This window comes from Cydia splendana, chromosome 2 (assembly GCF_910591565.1).
Source record: "Cydia splendana chromosome 2, ilCydSple1.2, whole genome shotgun sequence".
NCBI classification, from domain to species: Eukaryota; Metazoa; Arthropoda; class Insecta; order Lepidoptera; family Tortricidae; genus Cydia; species Cydia splendana.
This window is the reverse complement of record NC_085961.1, coordinates 28,651,009-28,675,638: the sequence shown is the minus strand read 5'-3', so window position 1 is coordinate 28,675,638 and position 24,630 is coordinate 28,651,009. Positions and strand designations below refer to the sequence as shown.

The 24,630-nt window shown below is 37.2% G+C and overlaps 1 protein-coding gene across 3 annotated transcripts in view; it reads right to left on the bottom strand.

Annotated features, from left to right (window-relative positions):
• The window catches only part of LOC134806087 (diacylglycerol kinase theta), a 57,057-nt gene extending 32,797 nt beyond the window's left edge, over positions 1-24,260 (bottom strand). For all 3 annotated transcript variants that reach the window (XM_063779356.1, XM_063779353.1, XM_063779352.1), the window contains exon 1: positions 24,027-24,260. In XM_063779356.1, coding sequence (XP_063635426.1) covers positions 24,027-24,156 — 130 coding nt within the window. In that variant the 5' untranslated portion in view covers positions 24,157-24,260. The remainder of the gene's footprint in view (positions 1-24,026) is intronic.
• Between the last annotated feature and the right edge of the window lie 370 nt (positions 24,261-24,630).

Here is a 24,630-nt window from a genome sequence, read left to right as displayed (position 1 = left end):
TCTGCAGCGATTTTGATAGCCCACGCAGTGCAAGTGTTATTTATACGTCATAATTTCATAGATTGACGTTTAAAATGACACTTGCACTGCGTGTGCTATCAAAATCGCTGCAGACTTTTCTTGGTCTAACTTCTAGGTGCTTATTGTCAATATTTCTGAAACTGAAATCTATTTTAGTTAAAAAGGTTTAATCGTTAGTATGTTGTATGACTTAAAAAAAAAAAATAATGCGTCGTATGAGGAAATTAAAAGACTGGCACAAGAAAGAAATGATTGTCGATTACTCCACGGACCAGTGCAAAGCTCTTAAGTTATAATGATGATGATGAAGATGATTTATATAGGTAAGTACATAGTTGGATTTTCTGGTATTTATTTTCGATGAGTATAATATCCTAAATGTCCTAAATTGGTGTTTGTACCAGCATCATTAAATACTAAATACATAGATTTTAATGACTTAGGATTCCATTCGTAATAAACGTCTTGTTTAATTTTTATAATAAACTTATTTATGAATGATTTGTGCATAGATTCATGGAAAGGAAATGAAATTTTGTAGAGTTCTAGGCGCAGTGAAAAATATAATGCATTATTTTATTTTAATTATTTGTTTACTGCTGTTGAAATACATAAACTAGTCTTAATATATGGCTATAATAATATGCTTCTTTTCTCATGATTCTATTAATCTAATAAGGCCCACTTGCACCATTCCACTAACCCGGGATTACAGCGGTTAAACCGTTAACCTAATGTCAAATTGTACTGGTAACTATGGTAACGCCAGGTTTAACCGGTTAACCCCAGGTTAGTGGAATGGTACAAGTGGCCCTAAGAACTTTAAAATGACCTAATTAATTGTTTTTTATAAACAGAACATTGTCAAAAATGTGCATTTAAAAACGAAACGAATGTGTAGAATCTTACAAAGTGACCCGATATAATTGCTCTACAGCAGCGGTCGCCAACCTTTTAGCTGCCAAGGGTCACATAGCAATTAACGGAGTGGACGCGTTGTTAATATTTATGACTTTATCAGACATTGTCATTTGTCAATATTACATACAAAATAGCCAGGGAGGTTCGCGGGTTCTGGTTGCCGACCGCTGCTCTACAGTATACAGTCCAAAATCCAATTGAGCCCTCTTTTTGAAGTTCTAAAAATAGCCGTAATCCAACATTGTCTATGCCCATCTGGCTATAAACAAACATCAGAGCCGGAACTACGGGACACCTGCGCGGGCGCATAAACACTCGGATCGTAAATATACAGGAGGCCAATTCCAACTTTACAATCTTGATTTGTTTCGATACGATACGAAGATACGACGCAGTGCGAATCGTGCGAATCAATAAGCAAGTCGAGCCTAGCCAAGATGCCAATCGTTTGCGCAACGATAACGAAACGCTATCTGTCGATCTATCGCACTAATATGTAAGAGTGATACGCGCGGCTCGATTCGGAAAATGAATTAGATTTCTACTAGACTTCAACAAGTTACGATACGGATAATTTAAAGATATTTGTAAGATAGATGTCAAATTTGACGTTTTCGCGATTCTAGAGGTCCTCTTGAACGATCTCGACAAGTTATGACTTAGATATCTAAGTCACATCTAGTCGATATCTAATGTAGATCTAGTTGATCTCTAAATCGTCTCAAGATCTTGTGATCATCTCGAAATCCGAATAGGCCTGATAGAGAGAGAGCAAGCGTTTCGATGTCGTAGCGCAAACGATTGGCATTTTGGTTAGGCCCCCTGAACAAGATGTAGAGCTTCATTACATAAAAAAAAACAGCCTATATAGGTACGTCCCACTGCTGGGCACAGGCCTCCTCTCATGCGCGGAAGGTACCTAATATCCCTATCAACTGATATGTTTAAAGTCCGTGCCAAGATCCCATCATCAGAACTGAGTTTGAAAAAGAGCACTCAAGAAAGGAACATTCTCACATATTAAAAGCCGACAACCCCTATAGTTCGTTTTTTTTAGCATTAGAAATAAGGTAAACAATCTTGACGTGTCTTTTAATTGAAAAACACATTTTAAAAATAAGTTACGGCAAATATGTAACAATTACGAATCTAATACGATCATTTATGTTCTTCTGCTTTCATAAGTAATAGTTACTGATTTTTAAAAAGCGTTTTTCAATAAAAAGACACGTCAAGATCGCTTATCTTCTTTCAAGTTCTTTCTAATGCTAAAAAAAACTATAAGTTTTGCAGGTGTCCCTGAGCGACAATAATTGCTTACCATCAGGCCATTCGTCTGCTCGTTTACTGTCTATATCATAGAAGTGAGTTTTAAATGCACCCATTATTCGTCGGGCGAGAACCGTGCCAAGTGCTCACTGACAGCGCTTGGCAACGCCGGGGGTTTCCTCACTCGATTATGAACTTTCGTCTTTGACACCCTGTATACTCGAGTTTTAAAACGATCGTTTCCTAAGTGAGTTTTAAAATGCACCGCTTATTCATTGAGCAAGCGTGCCAAGACTGCCAAGTTTTCATTGACAGCGCTTGGCAACGCCGGGGGTTTCCTTACTCGATTATGAACGTTCGTCTTTGACACCCTGTATACTCGAGACAATATTTTTTATTAGAGGTTACATAGGATTTCAATATTTATTAATACTTGCGACTTTGTTGACTAATTATCTGTTATTTAAAATAGGTAACTCATGTATTTAGAATAATAAAACGAATTCAATATAAATCACAACTTTCAAATTTATTGCAACATTATGTGGTTTTTCAAAAAAGTTTCCCACGTGGTATAGTTAACAGTTTTGTCCATTTGTGAGTACTTCGAGCAACACCGGGAAGGGAGACGGCATTCGTACTATTTCCCCTCTGCCGAAGCATAGGTACAACTGTACCTATGCCTATGGCGATGCGTGTAGTAACTCATCCGTACACTAAAAGAGATCGATGTTTGCAAGATTTGTCTTTAAGTTCTAGTGAGTGAAAAGTGCGACTGTGTGCACGTTTCTCCCCGCAAAAAATGGCAGAATGAGTTGTACGGTAAGATATCGTTTGGGCTCCTCCCTTCCGACATGTCGGAAGCCGGTGTTGCTTACGTTCGAGGATATAATTATCCGGAACAACCCTCAAAACTCACGGCCTGTCGTGACGTACACGTCACGGCTAACTGCCGGTTATTTTTAACCGACGGGCGTCTGTCAGGCTAACTATACAAACTACCGTTTCACACGGTGTTGAGTGGCACTTACATACTTACTCTATATTTAATCAAGCGAAACATACCTACAGGATGGTCCAAAATACGTTGTTTTTTTTTCTCACTTAGGTAGACGTCTTTCACGAAATGTAATTAAAAATTAAAACTACTATAATTTTAGCTTTGATACACAAACGCAAACGTTTGTTAAACTTTTTTTTCACCACTCCAACTGGTAAACGCTTTCTTGATTGTTCAAAAACTGATAGCAAAGTTGCATTTTATTCACATGTGAGACAAAGTAATCATATGCAAATTTTGAGTTGTTTTCTTATGTTTGCTGGTAGAATTGATTTTTAAAAGTTTTAAATGATGATTTTTGAATGATAAATATTTAATAACATTCATTTGAATTTGATTTGGTTTCGATTTGTTTGATATCTTACAGTTAATATTTCTTCGGATTGGTGTGGTGAAAGTTTAACCCTCGTGCTTTGAAACCCTCGCAACGCTCAAGATTCCATATTTCAAACCACTTGCTACGCTCGTGGTTCAATTTTGGAATCTTTCGCTTGCTCGGGTATCAATATTAGCACGAGCGGTTAAACAACAACATTGCCCCCTTGGAAAACAAATAAGTCAAATAACTAATGTCAACGTATTTTCTAACCTAACCTAACCTGTCGGAGTTGACCGTTTATACGGTATAGTTTAACCCTGTATATATTTAACCGAGTTAGTTGGCTAACCCTGGACCGAGCAAGTGGCCCATCTGTATCCAGTATTTTGTTTAGGTTTTTTTTATGAAGTAAAAGGTTTTGTTTCAATTCTAATGCTTGTTAACTTGCTTGTTTATCAAGCTTTAATTTAAAACAAGTACAGCTCTTCGTTAGTAGTTTTTATTCATTTTAAACAAGATAAATCAATTAGGTACCATTTGTTTCTGAACGAACGATAAAACAGATATGTTTTTTTTTTCATTTGAGTTATTTTTAAACGACACTGAAATACTTACTATAGATTAGGGTGATTCACTTTTGTATGGAGAAAAAAAAGTTGTAATATTTTTCCTGACTTTGCTCACCAATGGAGCCTCCCCACACTAAAAACTATCTATTTCAATTTTCAAAAGAATCGAATAACGTTTAGAGGTTGCACAAGTTGAAAAGGTAGAGTGAGAACCCCATACATTGCGTGAAAATGAACTATGTTCTAAAATGACAAAATATAATGATCTAATACTAAAATCGAATGAGAAAACTGAATTTTGCGTCTAAAACACGATAAAAGCATTTTTCCTTTGGAAACAGGTGGAAAAACTGAAAAATCTTAATTAGAACATTTATCGAGTAACCAAAATCCAAGTTTATTACTAATTTTAAAATTTATTTATATGTAGAAGGTTCAGTATCACACTACTCTCCGCTTTGATGGTAGCCGCTTAAACCATTTTCTACCCTCCGATGTAGAGTCGTTGGTTATTTGAAAAATCTTTGTTGATGGTGTGCAACCTCTAAATGTTGACCGATTTTAATTTCTTTTAACGTATAATATTTTTTTATCAGTTAGAACAAGAATTCGAGCAAAGTCAGATGAAAATCGAAAATTCGAAAAAATGAAACACCCTACTATAGATGGTCAAGCAAATCTTGTCAGTAGAAAAAGGCGCGAAATTTAAATTTTCTATGGGACTGTATCCTTTCGCGCCTACATTTTTCAAATTTGCCGCCTTTTTCTACTGACAAGATCTGCTTGACCCAGTATAGATAATAAACAGTAAACATTTTTCCAGTTTTTTTGTTGTTTCGTTCGCTTGATGTGGTCGCTCACAAATGAATTAATCTCCGACCGAAATCGAACCTGCCGAAATCGAAACCAAACTTGGGTCGGACACTACCGAAAATAAAATTTCGGCGCGGCGCGGCTAAGAGTTTTGGCAATTTTTTGGCCGAAACTGAAACTTCGATCGGACACTAAAATGAATATTTCGCTTGACTGGTCGCTCTTCAATTTAAATAATATATTCAAAGACCGGCGTATCAGAAAACACGTAGCATATTGTAAAATCAATCGCCTACTTACAACGAAGTGCAACTAAAACTAGGATGGCGTGCCGTGACGTCATTCTCTGACCTAGTTGCCGCAAATGCAATTAGACTCTAATTGATTACGTACCTATTAAATTAAAATATTACAACACAGTGTAACTTCCCTAGGGTGCCGTACAAAAAAATGTGTACTTTGGCGGTTAAAAAATTAAAGGGTTTGTTGGAGTTGGTAGAGTTAGACCAACAAAAGTCTGCAGCGATTTTGACAGCACACGCAGTGCAAGTGTTATTTATACCTCAAAATCCCATAGAAGTTTGACGTTTAAAATAACACTTGCACTGCGTGGGCTATCAAAATCTATGCAGACTTTTCTTGGTCTAACTCTACCTATAATATATAAAATCTGGAACGTATTTGTAGTCTGTATTTAGACAACATCTAGTTTTAAAAATATGATAATAATAACATTAATAACTCTCTGAACGTTCCTCTATCTCGCACTAATCCGTTATGCACATTGATTATAGTCGTGTTGGTATCATATTTCTATTAAAAAAATTTCGATTAAAAATCTGAATAATATATCGTCAGGTAACAAGCAAAAGTCACAAATTACTAAAAAAAAATTAAACAAAAATCGATCTTCTTTTAGTACTAATATGGTTCACTATGGCTATGAACATCTGGTGGTACTTAGTGAGTTTTGCTTGTCACCCGACGATTATTGTTTTTATTATTCCTGAATTTTAAACAAATATATAAAGACACTCGGTATATATATTCTAATTTAAACAATTTACCTAAGCAGTTTAAAGCTTACTATAGCATCTGGTCAACGTAGCACATCCTTTAAAACACAAAATTATTCAAAATAGATTCCAAACAGAACCTAAATCAGTCGTTCTAAATCGGCGATCCACGGAGTAGAAGCACCTAAAAGAACGATGTGTCGGAAGCCGGTGTTGCTCGAAGTAAAAGAAGCATATTTATTTTATAAAAAAGGTGATTTTACAAACCATTCTGCACTACCCTTGTTGGCTGAGTGTATATCATAGTTTCGGACACGTACTCGCGGAGTATCCTGCTCTTTCGGCATAGGTAGGTAGAGTTAGACCAAGAAGTCTGCAGCGATTTTGATAGAACACGCAGTAGAAGTGTTATTTTATACGTCATAATTTCATAGAAGTTTGACGTTTAAAATAACACTTGCACTGCGTGTGCTATCAAAATCGTTGCAGACTTGTAGGTAGAGTTAGAACTCTACCTACTTACAAAGAGTTGATGCTCTCTGGTCTCTTGGCCATAAACTTCAGTAAAATTGGTCTCTTAGCATGGTATAATAATATACTCCGCCTGGTACTCTATTCCCGTCTTTTCTAGGTCACCTAACTGACACAAGCCTACGTCATCATGCGACAGCGCTATATGATAATATGCGATAGCGCTATATATAGCGGCCATGTTATTGTGACGTAGGCCTGTGTCACTCTGGGAATAGAAGACCATGTTTTATTCGACCAATGGTCTCTTAGCACTGAAAGGTTAAGAACCACAAAACGATATCGTTCGAAGCAGTTCGAAGTTTAAAGTTGTAGTCCGTTCTAAAACTACCTAATATTACTTACTATACCTACTCTTTGTCTTAAACTAAAAACTGTTAGAGAAAAGCAGCCGAAATTGAGATATAGCCGGTAAAACAAGTTTGTCAGTAGAAAATGGCGTGAAATTCAAAGTTTCTATGGGACGATAACCCTTTGTGCCTACATTTTTTAAATTTGTCGCGCTTTTGTACTGACGGATATGGCTAGATAGAGTATACATCCCTGATTCCTCTGGGTTACTTGGCTTAAAGGACTCGCATCCAGGCCACAATTATTTAAAAAAATCAAATGTTGTAATACCGGCTGTCAAAAGCCGAACGATTTTCGAAATTCGAATGTAAACGCCGGCCAGCGTGGCCCGTTCGTAAACCGGGTCGCGGCAACTGTGTCACCCGTGACGTCAGCGTTCGGGAGTGCGCGCGCTGCACAGATTATTATTATCCAGGGAATACTGTTTCTTTTATATTGAATTAAGAGTATGGCACTGGCTGGAATGGGTATGAATGTACCTATAGTGTAGTTTGGGCAGGTTTCTTGTGAAATAAAATTTTGCAAAATCTTTAAATTTTTGTTGATTGTCGGCACCCTATTTAGTTGGCATCTTTAGCCATTTCTTTAGCATTATTTTTATTAGCAGTGGAGACTTTTCTGGGGTTTTTAGATAAAGTGTAACATACTTTAAAAAAGCCAGCCAAGTGAGTCGGACTCGTGCCTTAGGAGTTCCGTAATCATGTTTTTTTTTATTAGGTTTTTTTTTGTTAAAATCGACTCAGGACACACGATGGACTCAATGAATTATTTTATTATTTATGATTAGGGGTGGGGTGATATTTACTATACTCTTTGGTAGGGTGACCAATTATTGCATATTTTGCGAGATAACTTCAAAATTATAATTATAAAAGAATATATAAGTATGTCGGAAAACGGCATGATTGAGCCTTTCTCCGGCGGCCTGTAACCGGGCGGTTTGCTTGTCTGCAACCACTATGGTTTCAGATTGTAGGGTGAACTTTGATAAATTTGGCACGCAGGTAGCTTGTAACGTAAATTCTTATAAAGTAACTTTTTTAGTTCCCTCAGCACGCGCTTCCCACAGCCAGGAACTTACGACCACGTGCGGCGCGGAACTAGGTCGGACCGACGTAAGACCGCCACGAAGATAGGCTGACAGACAAATGTTTGTCGTGTAATATATAATAAGCCTATTTGTAAATAATATTTATTCTTTTCTATCCTGTTATCATATGTCATATCGACTATCGAGATTTAACCAAGAAACCTTCTGATCCAAAGCTCTACGACAGTAGTAATAGTTTTACGATGTTTTGTTATGTATTTTACAATACAAATACTCTTTATAATACACCTCACAAAGAAAACAATACAAAAGAAAATATTAATAGTATTTTGTTGATCGGCAACCCACGTATTTTTTTATTTCACTACAAGTCATCTAATTTAATAAGAATAAGCTATTCAAGGGTGAGAATACTCGGAGAGCAGTGGTGGCAGCTTGGAATCACAAGCGTCCGCGATGATTTCTTACTATATCAAGCTTGCCGTAATAAGTTGAAAACAATGACCTTGACCAAATACCCTTAAGTTGACAATGGTCCTCGAGGACCTTATTCACCCATCCATGGTCTATGGGTCCATGGTGATTGGCATATGGTCGTAGAGTGACTCGATCTTTAGGGGCCCACTGATTAACAGTCCGCCGGATGGTATCTGCCTGTCAGTTGTTCGGAACTGTCAACTTTTTGTGCTAACTGACAGGCCGATTCCGTCCGGCGGACTGTTAATCAGTGGGCCCCTTTACATTACAACTATTACAAGATAACAATTGAATCAGTTATATCACAGGGGCCCGATTCAGATTTAAAAATTAGTTACGGTTTTGATATTATTTTGAATTCGACCTTTAAGATTGCACACACTGATTGGTGCATGCGAACTGGGGGCATACCGCGAAAACCTAAATTCGCAAATTGCGGGGGTCTTTCTCTTTTACTCTCATTAAGACGTAATTAAAGTGACAGAGAAAAATGCCCGCAATTGACGAACTTATTACGTGTTGGACTATATAGTCTGTAAGTGATATGTATTATTAAAAAAAACTTCGATTTTCGCGGTTATAGCCCTGAAGTGAAAGTCGAGCGTCGACCAAGACGATCGTCAAGCTCGTATCAAAACCGTAATAGATTCGTAAATTAGAATTGACCTCCAGTATTCTGATCCACATGTGCCAATCGGCATTATATTATTGTATGTAAACAATTTGTTTACAACATCCAAAGGTTTGTGTGGGCAAGCGGCCTGCTATTTCGGCCGCGACAGGAATAGCGGGTATTTTAACACCGGTATAAATAGAGCCATTGTGGACGGACTGACCCACATTGTAGTCATTGCCAAATTTTATTGACCGCGGAACTTACCAAATACGATATAAAATGTGGTTCGAAAAAAAAAGTTGCTCAGCGGAAAGAACTAGCAATTACGTTATAAAATATAATTTGAGATGAAAAAAAATTTGGTATCGACGAAGACACTAGCTTTTGAAGCCCCAAAAAGCCTAGTTCAAGTTCAAGTTGTTTAAGTTCAAATTGTTTATTGTATGTAAGAATAAGGTTACATTGCAGGTGGAATATACAATTACATATTTAGTTACACCGAAACCTTACCTTTTCAGGTGTACATATTTTAGTTTACCTTTACTAAACTTTACTTTTTACTAAACTTTACCTTTTCAGGTGTAGGTACTTTTCAATGTAGTTTTAGTTTTAAGTTTATCACGAATAAAATATTTAATTCTGATTCTGAAAAAGGTGCTTTGCAATCAAGTCCCAGATACTTTTGGGGTATGTTTGTCAGATTTCGTCAAAAACCGATTTTCTGTAAGTTTTGTAAATTTTCACTAAACTGCCCGTAACTCGGAAACTAGAATCGACAAAGTGGAATCTTTTACAAAACTTAGACACATATAGAGACGTATCGGCACTATTTAAAAAAAAACTCGTATCTTATTTTGTCAATGAAAAGAAAATATGATATCTACTCGTATGTATGGGATGCATACAGAGTTACTACCTTTTAACTTTGAGTAGCAGTGTGATACGAGATTTTTTCAAAGTAGTGCCGATATATCTTTTTGCTAACCTGTTAGAAAATGGTAGACACTCTTGACGTGTAGTCGAATTCATTACTTTTGATGCTGACTGTGCCTGCTTTACCTACACATATGAGTATGACGTATGTTTAAATAATCATGACATGAAGCAAAGACTAAGGAACTCATTAGTCACAGCCTTAGCCGGGGTATCTCGCATGCCGTTAGTGCATCACACGTGCATAATGAATGCAGGAGTGTACTTGTATGCAGTGAGATGCTGCGCTCAAAAGGATGTTAAAAACAGGCTAAGAGGCGTCTTAGGTCTCAGACTCTCACGCGTCTGGGCAAAAAACATAAAATAAACTAGTCGCTGCAAGCTGTTGACCTCGCGAGCATAACTTGAAACTGAATTAATATATTGCTTTGCTCCGCCATTTTGAAAAAAAATGTAAAACGGAATTGACAACAAAAATCTATTTAATCATCCAACCGAATCTGTATAGAGTTAGACCAAGAAAAGTCTGCAGCGATTTTGATAGCCCACGCAATGCAAGTATTATTTATACGTCATAATTTCATATTAAGCTTGACGTTTAAAATAACACCTGCACTGCGTGGGCTATCAATATCTCTGAAGACTTTTCTTGGTCCAACTCTAGTTGAGTCGGGCCAACCTATGGCAATATCATCATTTATGTCAAATTTCTATGTACCTACATATATAATGACACTCCGAACACTTTGTTATGTTTAACTCGGTTCGGTGCAAAGTTAGCTTAGATAGATTCTGTCCAGAATTGAAAAGAGTAAACTAACAGTTTCGGACGTGTCATTTCATGAATTTACCGTGTCACCGTATAATAAGTGTTTTTCGTTTTATGACTTAAACAAATCGATTCAAATGTAACAATTTGTTATGTTTTACAACTGGTTTTGATACGTCCTTACGCGGCTCCATACCTGCTTCATTATATTTTACATATTTAAATCACAAAATATTCTTTTCAGCTTGAGTTAACTATCGTCCTTCGCAGAGCGATATCTTTCGTATTTTTAAGGTTATGTCAATTTACATAATAATAATTACATAAGTCAAAAATACAGAAAAAAAAACGTTAATAAAATACAACTATTATTCTAATGGATATACCAAAATACTAAGAAAACATTTAGAAAGGTATCATGAAACAATTCAAAACAAAAACAAATAGAAGCTATATCAGTCAAAAAAAAAAACAGATTCGTCAGATTTTTGGCTCGAGGCGTAAACGTGTCGTTTATACTTCCGATGTAGCCCACAAGATGGCAGAGCCTACTATGCACAAGGAAACGTACCGACAAGAACGGTAGATATCACTTGCTTTGGCAATGTACATGTGCACATATATTTCCGATTCAGGCCACAAGATGGCAGACCCTCCAACGCGCACGGTCCCAATAATTCGAGACAAGAAACACGTACCGTGTAACCACCTTTTATTCCATTAATTGAAAACAGAATGGAAACTGATTGGCTGTATATCGCCCACGTAGAGCAAAGTGGCGCAGTTGTACCATTGTTCTCTATGGCAACTTTGTTTACAAGTGTAAATCGGTTTGAATGGATGTGCAGTCGCTTCGGAAAGTTGGATATAATGGACGTTCATTTAGACGGGCTAGTTGGGTGACAGCAAAGCTCGTTCTGAGCTGAGACTAACGGCGCGATTCGGGAAATTAATTAGAGATTCACTAGATATGAAATAGTACAGATATGTGACGTTCCACGGCAAAATGTACCTTATGGCGGCCGCAATAATATTGGAGCGGCGTTAATAATAGCGTAATAAGCGCCAACCGTCATAAGGTACCTTTGCCATGGAACGTCACATATCGTTACTATTTCATATCTAGTGAATCTCTAATCTAATTCATTTCCCGAATCGCGCCGTAAGGTTGGTGTAAAGATAGATTGTCTCTGCCGTCTCTGGTTATCGTTTAGCTAGCGATCACTTTAGGGTTTACTTTCCATTGGGCATTTCATACCATTAGTATTGACAACCAAATTAGCCTGAACCCTAAATGGCTCAACAATTAAAGTCCGTGACTGTACCTGGGAATAGAAATGAAAGAGACGGCATCATGAATATTCTCCAAATAGATGTGTGGCCGCACCCTTACCTAACATTATATTCTAAAATAACTACAACTGTCATGTCATAAACAATTCAAAAATACAACACGGTCACCACAAACATAATAAAGTACTCGAACTTATGCATTGTCGTAATAAAAGTAAGAGCAAAGAACAATAAGTCAGTTCTACGCGCCCCACGGGACACCCTAATAGTCGTGCCGTGTGTGCCGCCCTAATAGTCGTGCCGTGTGCGCCGCCCTTAACGCGCTAACGAGTGATGCAACTTAAGCCTCCTCCACACTCGTGCGCGAATCGCGGCGCGAAGCCGCGAACACGAGTGTGGAGTCGATTTTCGCAGACAGTGAAATCGACTCCACACTCGCGTTCGCGGCTTCGCCCGCGATTCACGCGCATAGTCTGGAGGGGGCTTTACACATTAAGGTGCAGGAGTTTGAAGGCTTTTAGACATGGACTACCACACAATAGAGTCCGCATAGTAAAATATATAACTCACAACTATGTCAGTATACTTTTTATACGACAAAACAGTGCTCTAAAAGTAAGGGCAAAAAAACGGCGGTTTTCTTAAGGCTCAATCAAATAAATAAAATTCATCTCGTTCTACAGCTATCGTGTGCATACCTACGTGAAAATATAAATATTTCATTTATTAGCGCTTTCTTTACAATTATTAGGTACATTATACTTGATCCATTAAATACTGTTATTGTATAATCAAATGCCCTACAATAGATGCTAACTATACCATCCGCCCTTCATATTTCTGTACAAACTTAAAAATTCGAAGCTAAAGCACACAAAAAATAAGGTAGGTAAGTATTACAATAGGGTATTTGACTACTAGTCAAATCAGTTTCTTTTTTCGAACTGTCAAAACGATTTTGCTTCTATGCAATTTATATGAAACACTAGCATCATAGCATGGGACGTCACAATCAAATTACCTACTCTAAAATACTCTTTATAGTTTTATACGGGTTTAAAATAGTAATTGTGTCTAAAAATAACCGCTGTCTACGTTTCTCTATAAATCTTCTGGTGCTTTATTTCATGCATGGTGTAAAATAATTTATTTTAAATACAGTCAAATACCCTATACAAAGCTTTGACGCACCATTGCATGAGCATCTGCATTGATAAATATTATATGCGGGGATGAATGCAAGTGCAGACTTCTTTGTACCGGTTTTACACGAGAAACGAGAAAAGCTGCTATTTAACTCCTTTAGAAATTTCTAAAAATACATGCCGCCCTTTCAAAAACTGGCTTTGTCTGGTCTCAGAGGCCACTTCTGTGTACAGATGTGCCAATTGGGTACATTCCTCTACTTAAAATAAATTATTTCACACCGTGCACGAAATAAAGCACCAGATCATTATTAGAAAAACATAGATAGCAGTTATTTTTAAACACAATTTCTATTTAATAAATCGGATGGAAGTATAAAAAGTAGGTGAGTTGACTGTGACGTCACTACACACGTTTTCATATAAATTCCATATTAGCAAATCGTTTTGACAGTTCTAAAAAAGAAGCTGATTTTACTAGTAGGAAAGTAGCCAATTACATTCTACAAAAATTTTTGAGAAAATAATCTTCCTAAAAATTGTACACTGTTTAATACACTATACCTTTGTGAGATTCTGTGAAACATGATTAAAGGTAGCTAAAGCAGGAACGGGAACAAAGTATTACAATACAAAGGTTTGCCGGTTCATTGAGCGCATGCATTGATAAATATTATATGCGGCGATGAATGCGAGTGCAGGCGCCGTCTTTGTGCCAGTTTTACAGAAACGAGGAAAGTTGCGGATTATATACTCGTACGGCTATTGTACGTTGTGTAAAGAGTTAATGCTGCTTTTGAATGGATATAGCGTTACATGAAATTTTTCCTATATCGACAAGTATTTAATCTAATAAATAGGCTGGTAATGATACGCCGCTATCGCTAAGAAATAAAACACAATAACTGCCAACTGTTAAACATGAATTGTCTGTAGGTACATCTTACTTGCTTTATTTCTTTTATTCCCAAAATTAAAATTAGCAATAAAAATATTTTCCCCTAAACCTGAGCTTAATACCAATATTCATAAAATTCATAAAAAGCAGATTTCAAAAGACAAAAAAATGCATTTCTGCAGCAAAACCTTTTGTGGCCTAATTCAAAATTTTACTTTTATACCAAGTTAAAAATCTGAATTTTTTCGTGACGTCACAATTTTCCTAGCAAAAATTTATTTGCCACGCCTACAGGGGGTCCATGCAGGGGGGGCCATTGACGCGCGTCTCTCAATGGCAGTCAAACTGGGTCACCACCAGTGACGTCACGGCTGCCCTACATACGCCGGGCGTAGCCCTGCCTGCAGCCTTCGTGCTTTTGGACTGTAACACCGAGTGGTAAAGGCGAGTTTTGAGGAGACGAACAGTTATCAGAGCGATTATGGATACAATGAATTGGTCAAACGAAGTGTTTCGATGGTTATTTATAGAATAGTGGCTGTGAATGAGTAGGTATATTTTATTATAGTGCCAGTTTGTACGATTTTTTTAGAGTCACCAAGCTTTCTGCATGGTATTTGCAATGACAAATTATGGTAATGACGATTTTATGATCAAAATAAAATAACTGCCTCTGGGACTCAGGAGGATATGTCAAGTCAAGGCAAATATGCACTAATCAACAAGTTTTTTATAAAGGAAATTACTAACACCTTATAAAACAAAGTCCCCCGCCGCGTCTGTCAAAAACTACTGAACGGATTTTCATGGGGTTTTCACCTATCAATAGAGTGATTTTTGAGGAAGGTTTAGGTGTATAATTTGTTAACCCGTGCGAAGCCGTTCGGCTCGCTAGTACCTAATAAGTATTGCTCACAGTCGTATCTGCTTGATAACAATAAGATTTTTTAATATTTTTTGACAAAAACAAGAGGTAACCAATAACCATAAGAAGCTTCGGACAAATACTATCTAATCTATCAAAATTATTGTGAATTTGTCAGCTGTGTAATAGAATACCATGTATGATTCTAAATTTCGACTTCTATATTAAGAATCATACTTAAAAACTCGTTCTTCATTCGAAATTCCTTAACTGCTATTTTCTGATTCAATACAGATATCATTCTATTTTTAGCCTTCGACTTGAAGGGCTCTTATTCTGTCGAATCTGCCGAATCCGAATCCGGTGTTGCTCTCCCCTAAAAATAGACATCGTACGTGAATATTTGACTTTCCATACCTATATCTTCGTGCCTAAGTACAGTCAGCAGCAGAAGTTGCTAAGCGGGCCAGGTGTTTAAAATGATCTTGACGCGACTTTATTCTTAAGAGAATAAGAGCCTGTCAAAGTAATTTTAAACACCTCGCCCGCTTAGCAACTTCTGCTGCTGACTGTACTATATTTACGTAGGTAGGCGTCGACTTAGCAGAATGCTAAATAAGATTTTCTAAAATAGGTCCTGGTAGCGGATGGTGCTGGGCCTAACATACGGCGTTGCATGAACAAGAGATTTCCTTTGGCAGGATTGGTCCTTAGGACCCAAGGATGGATGCAAGAAGTGGAGCCACCGAGATTTTTGATGTACATTTTTAGGGGGGAGGGGGGCTCTCAACTTGATCTTGATATCTGTATCATTTAAGCTACTAGGCCAAGTTTGGTATCGTTTTCGTATAAATCGGGGGTGCCGAATTCATTTCTGATATCATAATGACACCATTCCGAAGTAAAAACACATAAAATATGAAAAAAATACTTTTTTTTTAATTCCTCTTCACGCTTAAACTGCTGAACCAATTTAGTTAAAATTTGGTACAGAGATAGTTTGAGTCCCAGGGAATAACATAGCATACTTTTAATCTCAAAAATCATCCCTTAAGGGTGTGAAAAGGGAGGAGGAAATTTGTATGGGGATTCAATAACCGCTGAACCGATTTAGATAAAATTTGGTATAGAGATAGTTTGAGTCCCGGGGAAGAACATCGGATAGTTTTTATTCCAAAAAAAATACCTTAAAAATGAAAGGTAAGGTGTAGGATTGTATGGGAAATCAATAAACGCTGAACCGATTTCGATGAAATCTATGTCTACATCTTTGATTTAGTTGAAAATGATACTAAACTTGACTTATAACCTAAACTTAAAGAATTATAAACCTCAGACGTCGCAGACGCTTAAATACCCCCCCACCCCCCACCTGCATCTAAAATCTGGGTTGCTCCACTTCTTAAATCCATCCTTGGGTCCTAAGGACCAATCCTGCCAAAGGAAATCTCTTGTTCATGCAACGCCGTGGTTGACCTTTTTATGCTCTGAGCACACTCAACTATGGGTCAACCATTTTGATTTCTAAAATACTTAATGATATAATATAAAATAATTTATCTACACACATATCATAAACTCTCTATGATGTCTTCAAAATCCGTAAATAATGGCCCACATTACGATAAACTGTTTTGTTACAGCAAATTTCTTATCTGTGAAAATGTGGTAATAGCTTCATTACTATATCAAAATCGATTTGGTAATGCATTCAAATTTCGAACATCTCTAAAAAAAAAGCAATTTGATTTGACCCCTATTCTAATATCAGTCGAGATGACGTTTTATTCGAAATCAAATGACAATTTTGCATACAATATTGACAAATCTCGCATGTAAGTTGGTATCGGACGATATGGTAATTGACCCCGACTCTAGTTTGTCTCTGAATTAAAAAAAAACTACGGATGCGTGACGTGCGTGAAAAAAGTTTTCATTTACCACCATTTGACGTACAGTTTATCTTTGTAAGTAACAAATGATTTATAAATTATATACATAAATAAAAAAGTTGTTTTTAAAGTAACTATAACAAAAGTTTCGTCTAAAATGTGCGATAATATATTTCGGAGACGCCACCTCATATCCGCGAGTTCCGCCAGAGAGGAAAGTGCCCCAATGTCGGCTGTAATATAAGGTTAGAGAATATATCATAGAAAGTTTATAATATGTGTGTAAATAAAGCAGTGTATGTAACTGTACATAATTAGGCATTAAAACACTCGTGTGATGCTATTATGAAACTCATTTCATTCGTTTCATAAACCCACACTCGTATTTTAATGCCTTTCATTATGTAGCAGTCACATAAACTACTATTAATCTTGATTTGAAATTTGAAATGACGAAATTTTAATAGGGTACTTTCCTACTAGTCCAGTTACTTTTTTCGAACTGTCAAAACAATTGGCTACTTTCCTACTAGTCAAATCAGCTTCTTTTTTAGAACTGTCAAAACGATTTGCTAATATGGAATTTATATGAAAACGTGTACGTCGTCGTAAGTAATATGGAATTTATAGTGACGTCACGGTCAACTCACCTACTTTTTATATTTCAATCCGATTTATTAAATAGAAATTGTGCTTAAAAATAACTGCTATCTATGTTTTTCTAATACTAATCTGGTGTATTATTGTATATGTGCACAGTGTAAAATAATTTATTTTTAGTAGAGGAAAGTACCCAATTAGCCAATAGGTATGGAATTTTTAAGAAAACTGCACAAGTGACGTCACGGTCAAGTCACCTACTTTTTTTAATTCTATTCGATTTATTAAATAGAAATTGTGTCAAAAAATTACTGTTGCCTATGTTTTTATACTAATTATCTCTTGCTTTATTTCGTTGTGAAATAATTTATTTTAAATACAGGAAACATTCTCGTGAAATTTGGTGAACACATTCTATTTTTTGAAGAGTCAATTTTAGACCAAAATGTTTTGATATTTAGATGCCGCGAATTTACTACCTTTATATTTCGTGCATTCAAATCCAACTCCCATATCCAAATCTTTGCCATCCTTTATAGAACCCCGGACATGTCGCAGGCGACCTCGAACACACAACGGACATCCTCACCCACAGCATTCAACAACTCTACACGACACAACTTGTCCATTTCCATTTCCCGCCATCACACGCTATCTGGCACAATGCCGGCGTCCATTGTCTATGCCACAATGTGCTTGTCTGTGGTACAATGTGCTTGTCTGTGGTGCGCGATAGTGGCATAATGAAATAATGTTATTGTGCCAGGCCTGGGTTTGTTCTAAAGAGGAAAATTGTGCATACATTGTTATGTTGGTATACTGTGACGTCATTGGGTGGCGATTCTTAGCGCAATGTGATTGTGTGAAAGCGTATACACTTGGTTACATTATTATATAAGTGGAAACTAGGGCGTTTTGCTGAAAGCAAAATGGAATGTAAAACAGTAAAGGAAGGATCATTTATATGGCTAAACTACGAGACAAATAAACAAAGGAAATTTGATAGTTGAAGTAGATGGCGTTGTACTTACGTTTTGTAGTGGCTTTAATGTTGTGCACTAATCATAATATACTCTCAAACTCAGCGCTAAGATATTGAAATTAGTTTTTAATCGTATTGATCAGGCGTACTTACTAAAGCCAAAGACATATATAACTCCGTATAAGATGAATAAAGCCTAAGGAAAAAACGTGCCTCGGAAATCAAGAAAAAGTCATTCTCGGATAGATGGCGCACACACCTTTGGCCTATTCTCGGCTAGATGGCGTTGACGACAATGTTTCATATTTAACAATTTTAACACATAGGTATCAGTGAATGAACATGTGTCAAAATTATATAAAAATAATAAAATCAGTTATTTATTTATTTATCGTATGGCATTATACACTGTGTTTTTAAATATTAACATGCATATCATAACTTAAATTTAGCATTCCGTAAGTAGTCGATAGCGTCGCTCGTGATCAAATCAGTTATCCATATATATACATACATTTTTTTGATAGTTTTATACGTTTTCATTTTGAGTTATAGTCGTGTGTCGATAGATGGCAGTAAATTTACTATGACCAACCATGACTACAAAATTTACTATGACAGGACCCCTCTATACTATCTATATAAAACTCTTTAACTTCTGTAGAGAGTTTTGTTCGAGCAAATTGCTAGTTAATTACTGGTTTCATTATATGGGCAGCCAAAAAAAAAATACGTGTGTGTTATTTTTGACTACTCTATAACATATATAGAAATAAATCAAATCGGAGTCGGATAGTTAGGTACCTTGCCTTGTAAGACACATTTGGAGCCTCAAAGTAAATCGACGTTGTAGCCGCCTACGCCTGCTACGCCGTAGCTCGTAGGGTCTGCGTAGCTTTCTATAGAATTTCATTGACATATGATTCTCCGAAATGTTATATTAGCAGGTTTTTTTTTAAGTTTTCGTAGTTTGTTCCAATGTAAAAGTTGTTTAGTGTGAACTACATATTCAAAACTCAGAGTATGGTCAGACATAACAAAATGACACATATGTATATTCCTACTCCTATACATCGACATATATGTATATCCCTACACAATATTACACCTTAACGGCCCGATTCGAACTTTAACGGCGCGATTCGGGAAATGAATTAGAGATTCACTAGATATGAAATAGTAAAGATATGTGACGTTCCACGGCGAATGGTACCTTATGGCGGCTGACGCGTACGTCGCATAGCGCCGCAATAATATTATTGCGGCGTCATAAGGTACCTTTTGTCGTGGAACGTCACATATCTTTCATTCTTCAAACAAAAACGTCACTTTTGACACTGACACATCCAATCCATATCGTTTCTAGATATATTAATTGACGTATCTTAAAATTGGAATCGGGCAGTAAGCGTCAATATAAAGTTGAGAGTTGTATAGATATTAATGGCGCCGTAGCGCGGTAGACGTTCTGCGCAGCTACGCAGACCCTACGAGCTACGGCGTAGCGGGCGTAGGCGGCTACACGTTGGTTTATGTACTTTGAGGCTTCAAATGTGTCTTAGTTAATTAATTATTTAAAATAGAACCACAGATATTAGTAACATTGTACTGATTGTACTTGTAGTTTTTATTAGTTGGTTAAAAAGGGTTATTAACATTTAAATTAGAGATCTAAAAAAATTGCGTGATCTAATACCTTTAAACAAGGCCTTCTTGTTTATATATATATTTCGGGGATCTCGCAAACGGCTCTAACGATTTCGATGAAATTGGCTATATAGGGGTTTTCGGGGTCAAAAATCGATCTAGCTAGGTCATATCTCAGGGAAAACGCGCATTTTTGAGTTTTTATATATTTTCCGAGCAAAGCTCAGTCTCCCCGATATTTAATGATTATGCCGGAGCGGGTCGCTACTATATAAAAGTGTAACCATCATAACGTAGGTACTGTCTAATTTCGGGTCTTATTCTGATTGCAAAAACAGGTTATGTTTTTAATCTAGAATTATTATTGTATGTGTTCTGTCGGTGTTAAAAACTACCTGTTTCTGGTAGAAAAATGTCACGTTTGACACTGACCGACCAAATCCAGATCAAATTTATAACCTGTTATTATAATTAGAATAAGCCTTTGGTTATTTTTTCTAGCGAGTAGATTTTTTTCACTTGTAGAATTTTCCAAGACGGCCCGATTCGAACTTTAAGATAGGTACGTCAATTAATAGATCTAGAAACGATATGGATTAGACGTGTCAGTGTCAAAAGTGACGGTTTTGTTTGAAGAAACTTTACATTTGACATTGACATATAGCTGGTCAAGCAAATCTTGTCAGTAAAAAAAGGCGCGAAATGGGACGTTATCACTTCGCGCCTACATTTTTCAAATTTGCCGCCTTTTTCTACTGACAAGATCTGCTTGACCAAGTATATCTAATCTATATCGTTTCTAATCTATTAATTGACGTATCTTAAAGTTCGAATCGGGCAGTCTTACGAGATGTCGCTTTAATGATTTATCTACATGTAATGAATTAATTATATTTTAATGGCCGTGGAACCGTGCAATATATGTGTCGAAGTCTAGTCAAAGGTCCCACTTTGTCGCTTACCATAAGGACGAGATTTACTTGTATCTTTATACGAATAACCTGTCAACGCGTCATTATGGCAAGCGATAGGTATATTATTATCTAAGTACCTAGAGTTAGACCGAGATAAGTCTGCATCAATTTTGATAGCACACGCAGTGCAAGTCTTATTTTAACCGTCAAACTTCTATGTAATTATGACGCATAAATAACACTGCGTGTTCTATCAAAATCGTTGCAGACTTACCTCGGTCTAACTCTAGTACTAAGATAACTATGCGTTTTCCGTGACCATGGGTAAACTGTAATCATTATGTACCTATACTAATAAATAATGTAGCCATAATGTTTAAATTAGCAAATTTTACTTCCAAAACGCGTATTAATTTCATTGATTTATTCACACTTTATTTCACAAAAACAAGAAAAAATTACTAATGGCCGACTTCATGCCAAATAACAGTCTCTACTAACCAACCATTTAAGGATATTTTACATTAATATAGTGTAACCATTTGCATATCCACGATAGTACAAGGAAAATGACGTTATCACCATTAGAAGCTGATTTAACTTTGCATATTAGGTTTGTGATGTAAAAAATATCGTGTTCGTAAAAATTATTATGTTTATAAGTTAAATAAAATAGTGTGTTAAACGTTGGAATGCAATCTAATTTCTTTAAACGACGGTATGAAAACTGGCGAAGTAATTTATTTGAGTGCTTATATTTTTAAGTGAATATTTTGGTAGTTTATTTGAATGAATTTGTCAAATAATGCTTTGGCCCGTTTCTTGGTAAATTAAAAAAAAAAAACATGAGTTCAACAGCCGTATTCGAACAATGAGATACGTCAAATACTAGATATTGAAACGATATGGATTGGATATGTCAGTGTCAAACAAGTGTCAAAAGTGACGTTTTTGTATGAAGAAACGTCAATTTTGACACTTGTTTGACACTGACATATCCGATCCGATTGCCCCTGGTAGAGCAAAAATGCACGTAGAGCAAATACATAAAGAGTGTGAAAAACTATGTATCTTGTAAAATACATTGCAATGAAAAGGGTTAACTGTTTTTTATTAAATATTTTTATTTAATTAACACAGGATTTTACCTAGCGCAGAAGACAGGGACTTCAACATCCGTATGTACTGGTTTTTGTCAATAAAAAATATTATTTTATTTTTTATTTATTTAATCTAAATTATTTGAAGTAAACCTTCCTTGTTTGCATTCAAGCCATATTATCTTATAGAAATTAAGGGTGGTACAAAATTCAGCTGTGATTTTTTTAGCTAACTGATAATAGTTTATAATGAATTAGTTATTTATTTGGTATTGTTTTTTTTCATTCGTTATTTACTCATATTAAGTTAAGGCCTAAATTATGACCAATATAATACTTATTCTGTTCAAGTGACAATGTACTTACCGACAATGTTTGGGAATGTTTACTACAAGCGACTGAAGCTTTTGCCACCGCGTTTGACGCCACGATGGCGTCTCGCTCGGGTTAATACATTTGCGGACAAGTCTGAGCGAAATGAACGCGCGAATGACAGCTAACTGTCTAACTGACTACTGCCTCTCTTGGAATGCTAATTTCTTGAAATAAATATACATATTTTGAATTTGAATTTGAATCTAGTTTATCTCCGACACAAACTACTTTTCCTTGTTTTTCTAAAACCTAGGTATATCAAAGAATAACTACTTAGTAGGTACCTACTTGAAAGTACGAAAGGTAAAGTGAAAATATCAGGATACGGCGACCACGAGTGATGTTTCAAGTTTTTAGGAAAATATCGACACGTAACGTCATAAAATTCAAAAAAGGTAGTCCAACAGCTTTTTTTATGATATAGGAGGCAAACGCGCAGACGGATCACGTGATGGTAAACGATTATCGCCGCCCATCGACACCAGAGGGGTTGTAAGTGCGTTTCCGGAATTTGAGATGGGAGTACGCTCTTTTCTAAGTTGAAATTTAGGCTAAAATTTTATTAAATGAAGTCCCTTTTATTCTTTCTTTGTCCTTGTAGTTTTTTGTTTGATATTTATTTTGGATACAGTTTGGTACCGTGCGTAATGTAAGTAAGTAGTCGATAAATAAATTAGGTACCTAAGTATTTTAAGCTAACGTATATTTTATGCGTCTGCGTTGTTAGACGATACGACGTAGCTAAAGAAAAGATATGACGAATATGTATAAGTAGTATAACAAGTGCGTCACGCTTTATTTTGTATACCTATACTTATTTTGGAGATGTAATGTGTTCTGAAAATTACCTGCTTGGTATTATGTAGGTAATTGTTACGTGAAAACTATTTGTTATTTATTACAATTTCAAAACATTATCATTAAAAAAATAATCAAATCATTATCATTACGACGTACCTACTCCTAAGTACCTAACCTACCACTCGCCCAAATCTTTACGGAGATTTCCACGCACCAAAGTAGGTAGAAAGTTTAATCTATAATCTTCTTACCTAGAATAATGATTATTGCACACAAAAGAGAAAAGAAGGTTTTTCTAAGACGACAGACATAGGATGGAAGCTGTTGAAAATTTGGTGCGCAGTAGCCAGACGTGGCAGTGACGACTCGAGCGACGACAAACGCATCCGTCTCTGTCTAATGTGTTACTCATGGAGCAGGATAGAGGAATGGTACAGACCTGGACCAAATCGGCACGGCCACGTCTAGCTTAGGAGGTACCAACCGCACCCCGCGCGCCGCGCGCCGCCGCCGTAGGAAAAAACCTCTTACAAAACAGATCGATCAATATGCTCCGTCCACTCGCCGGCCATCATCTCCTGATCAGAAACACCACATATATTTACACTAGCCAAAACTGGGACCGTGGAAAATCTGTCACAAAAGGTAGTCGTTCCGGGTTTTCAGGTTCGGTGGTGCGGCGCTCGGCACGCGAGGGTTAAGGGTAGGAAGGTCGAGGGCGCGGACAGGTGGTCGTGCCCCGGGTTGCATAACCCTGATCGTGGCCGGTATCGACGCGCCGGGCGCGCATGCGCGTACCTTCGCAGCCGTAGCCCTGGCCGATGAGGCCCCAGAGGAGATCCGAGCAGTGGTGGCAGTAGGTGGGCTTGTGGAAGGTCTTCTTGGCGAAGGAGTGCGTGCGGTGGGGCGCGGGCGCGGCCTGCGCCATGGCGGGCGCGCGGGCCGGCCGGGCGGGCGCTACTCATGCCGCGGCGCCCAGGGGCGCGCCGCGCTCACAGAGCGGCTGTCGCGGCCCACCATCGCGGCGCGTCTGCGTGCTGCGTGGCCGCGTCCGCCCGCCCGGCGTCCCCCCGACCCCCGGCCCGCCCGAGCGGCGCGCGCACCCAGCCCGCCCTGCCCACGGATGTGAGCTTGTACTGCCGTACACTACTTATTACTTCTTTGTGTCTGTAATCTCAATAGAAACAACAATATAACACAGCTATTTGTTCATTACAAAATACCTAAGTATGTATATGCCCAATAGTCGCTGTCCCTTGCGTTGTTTTAAGTACCTAATATCTGAGAGACCGAGCTTTGCTCGGAAAACATATAAAAACTCAAAAATGCGCGTTTTCCCAGGGATAAGACCTAGCTAGATCGATTTATCGCCCCCGAAAACCCCCATATAGCAAATTTCATC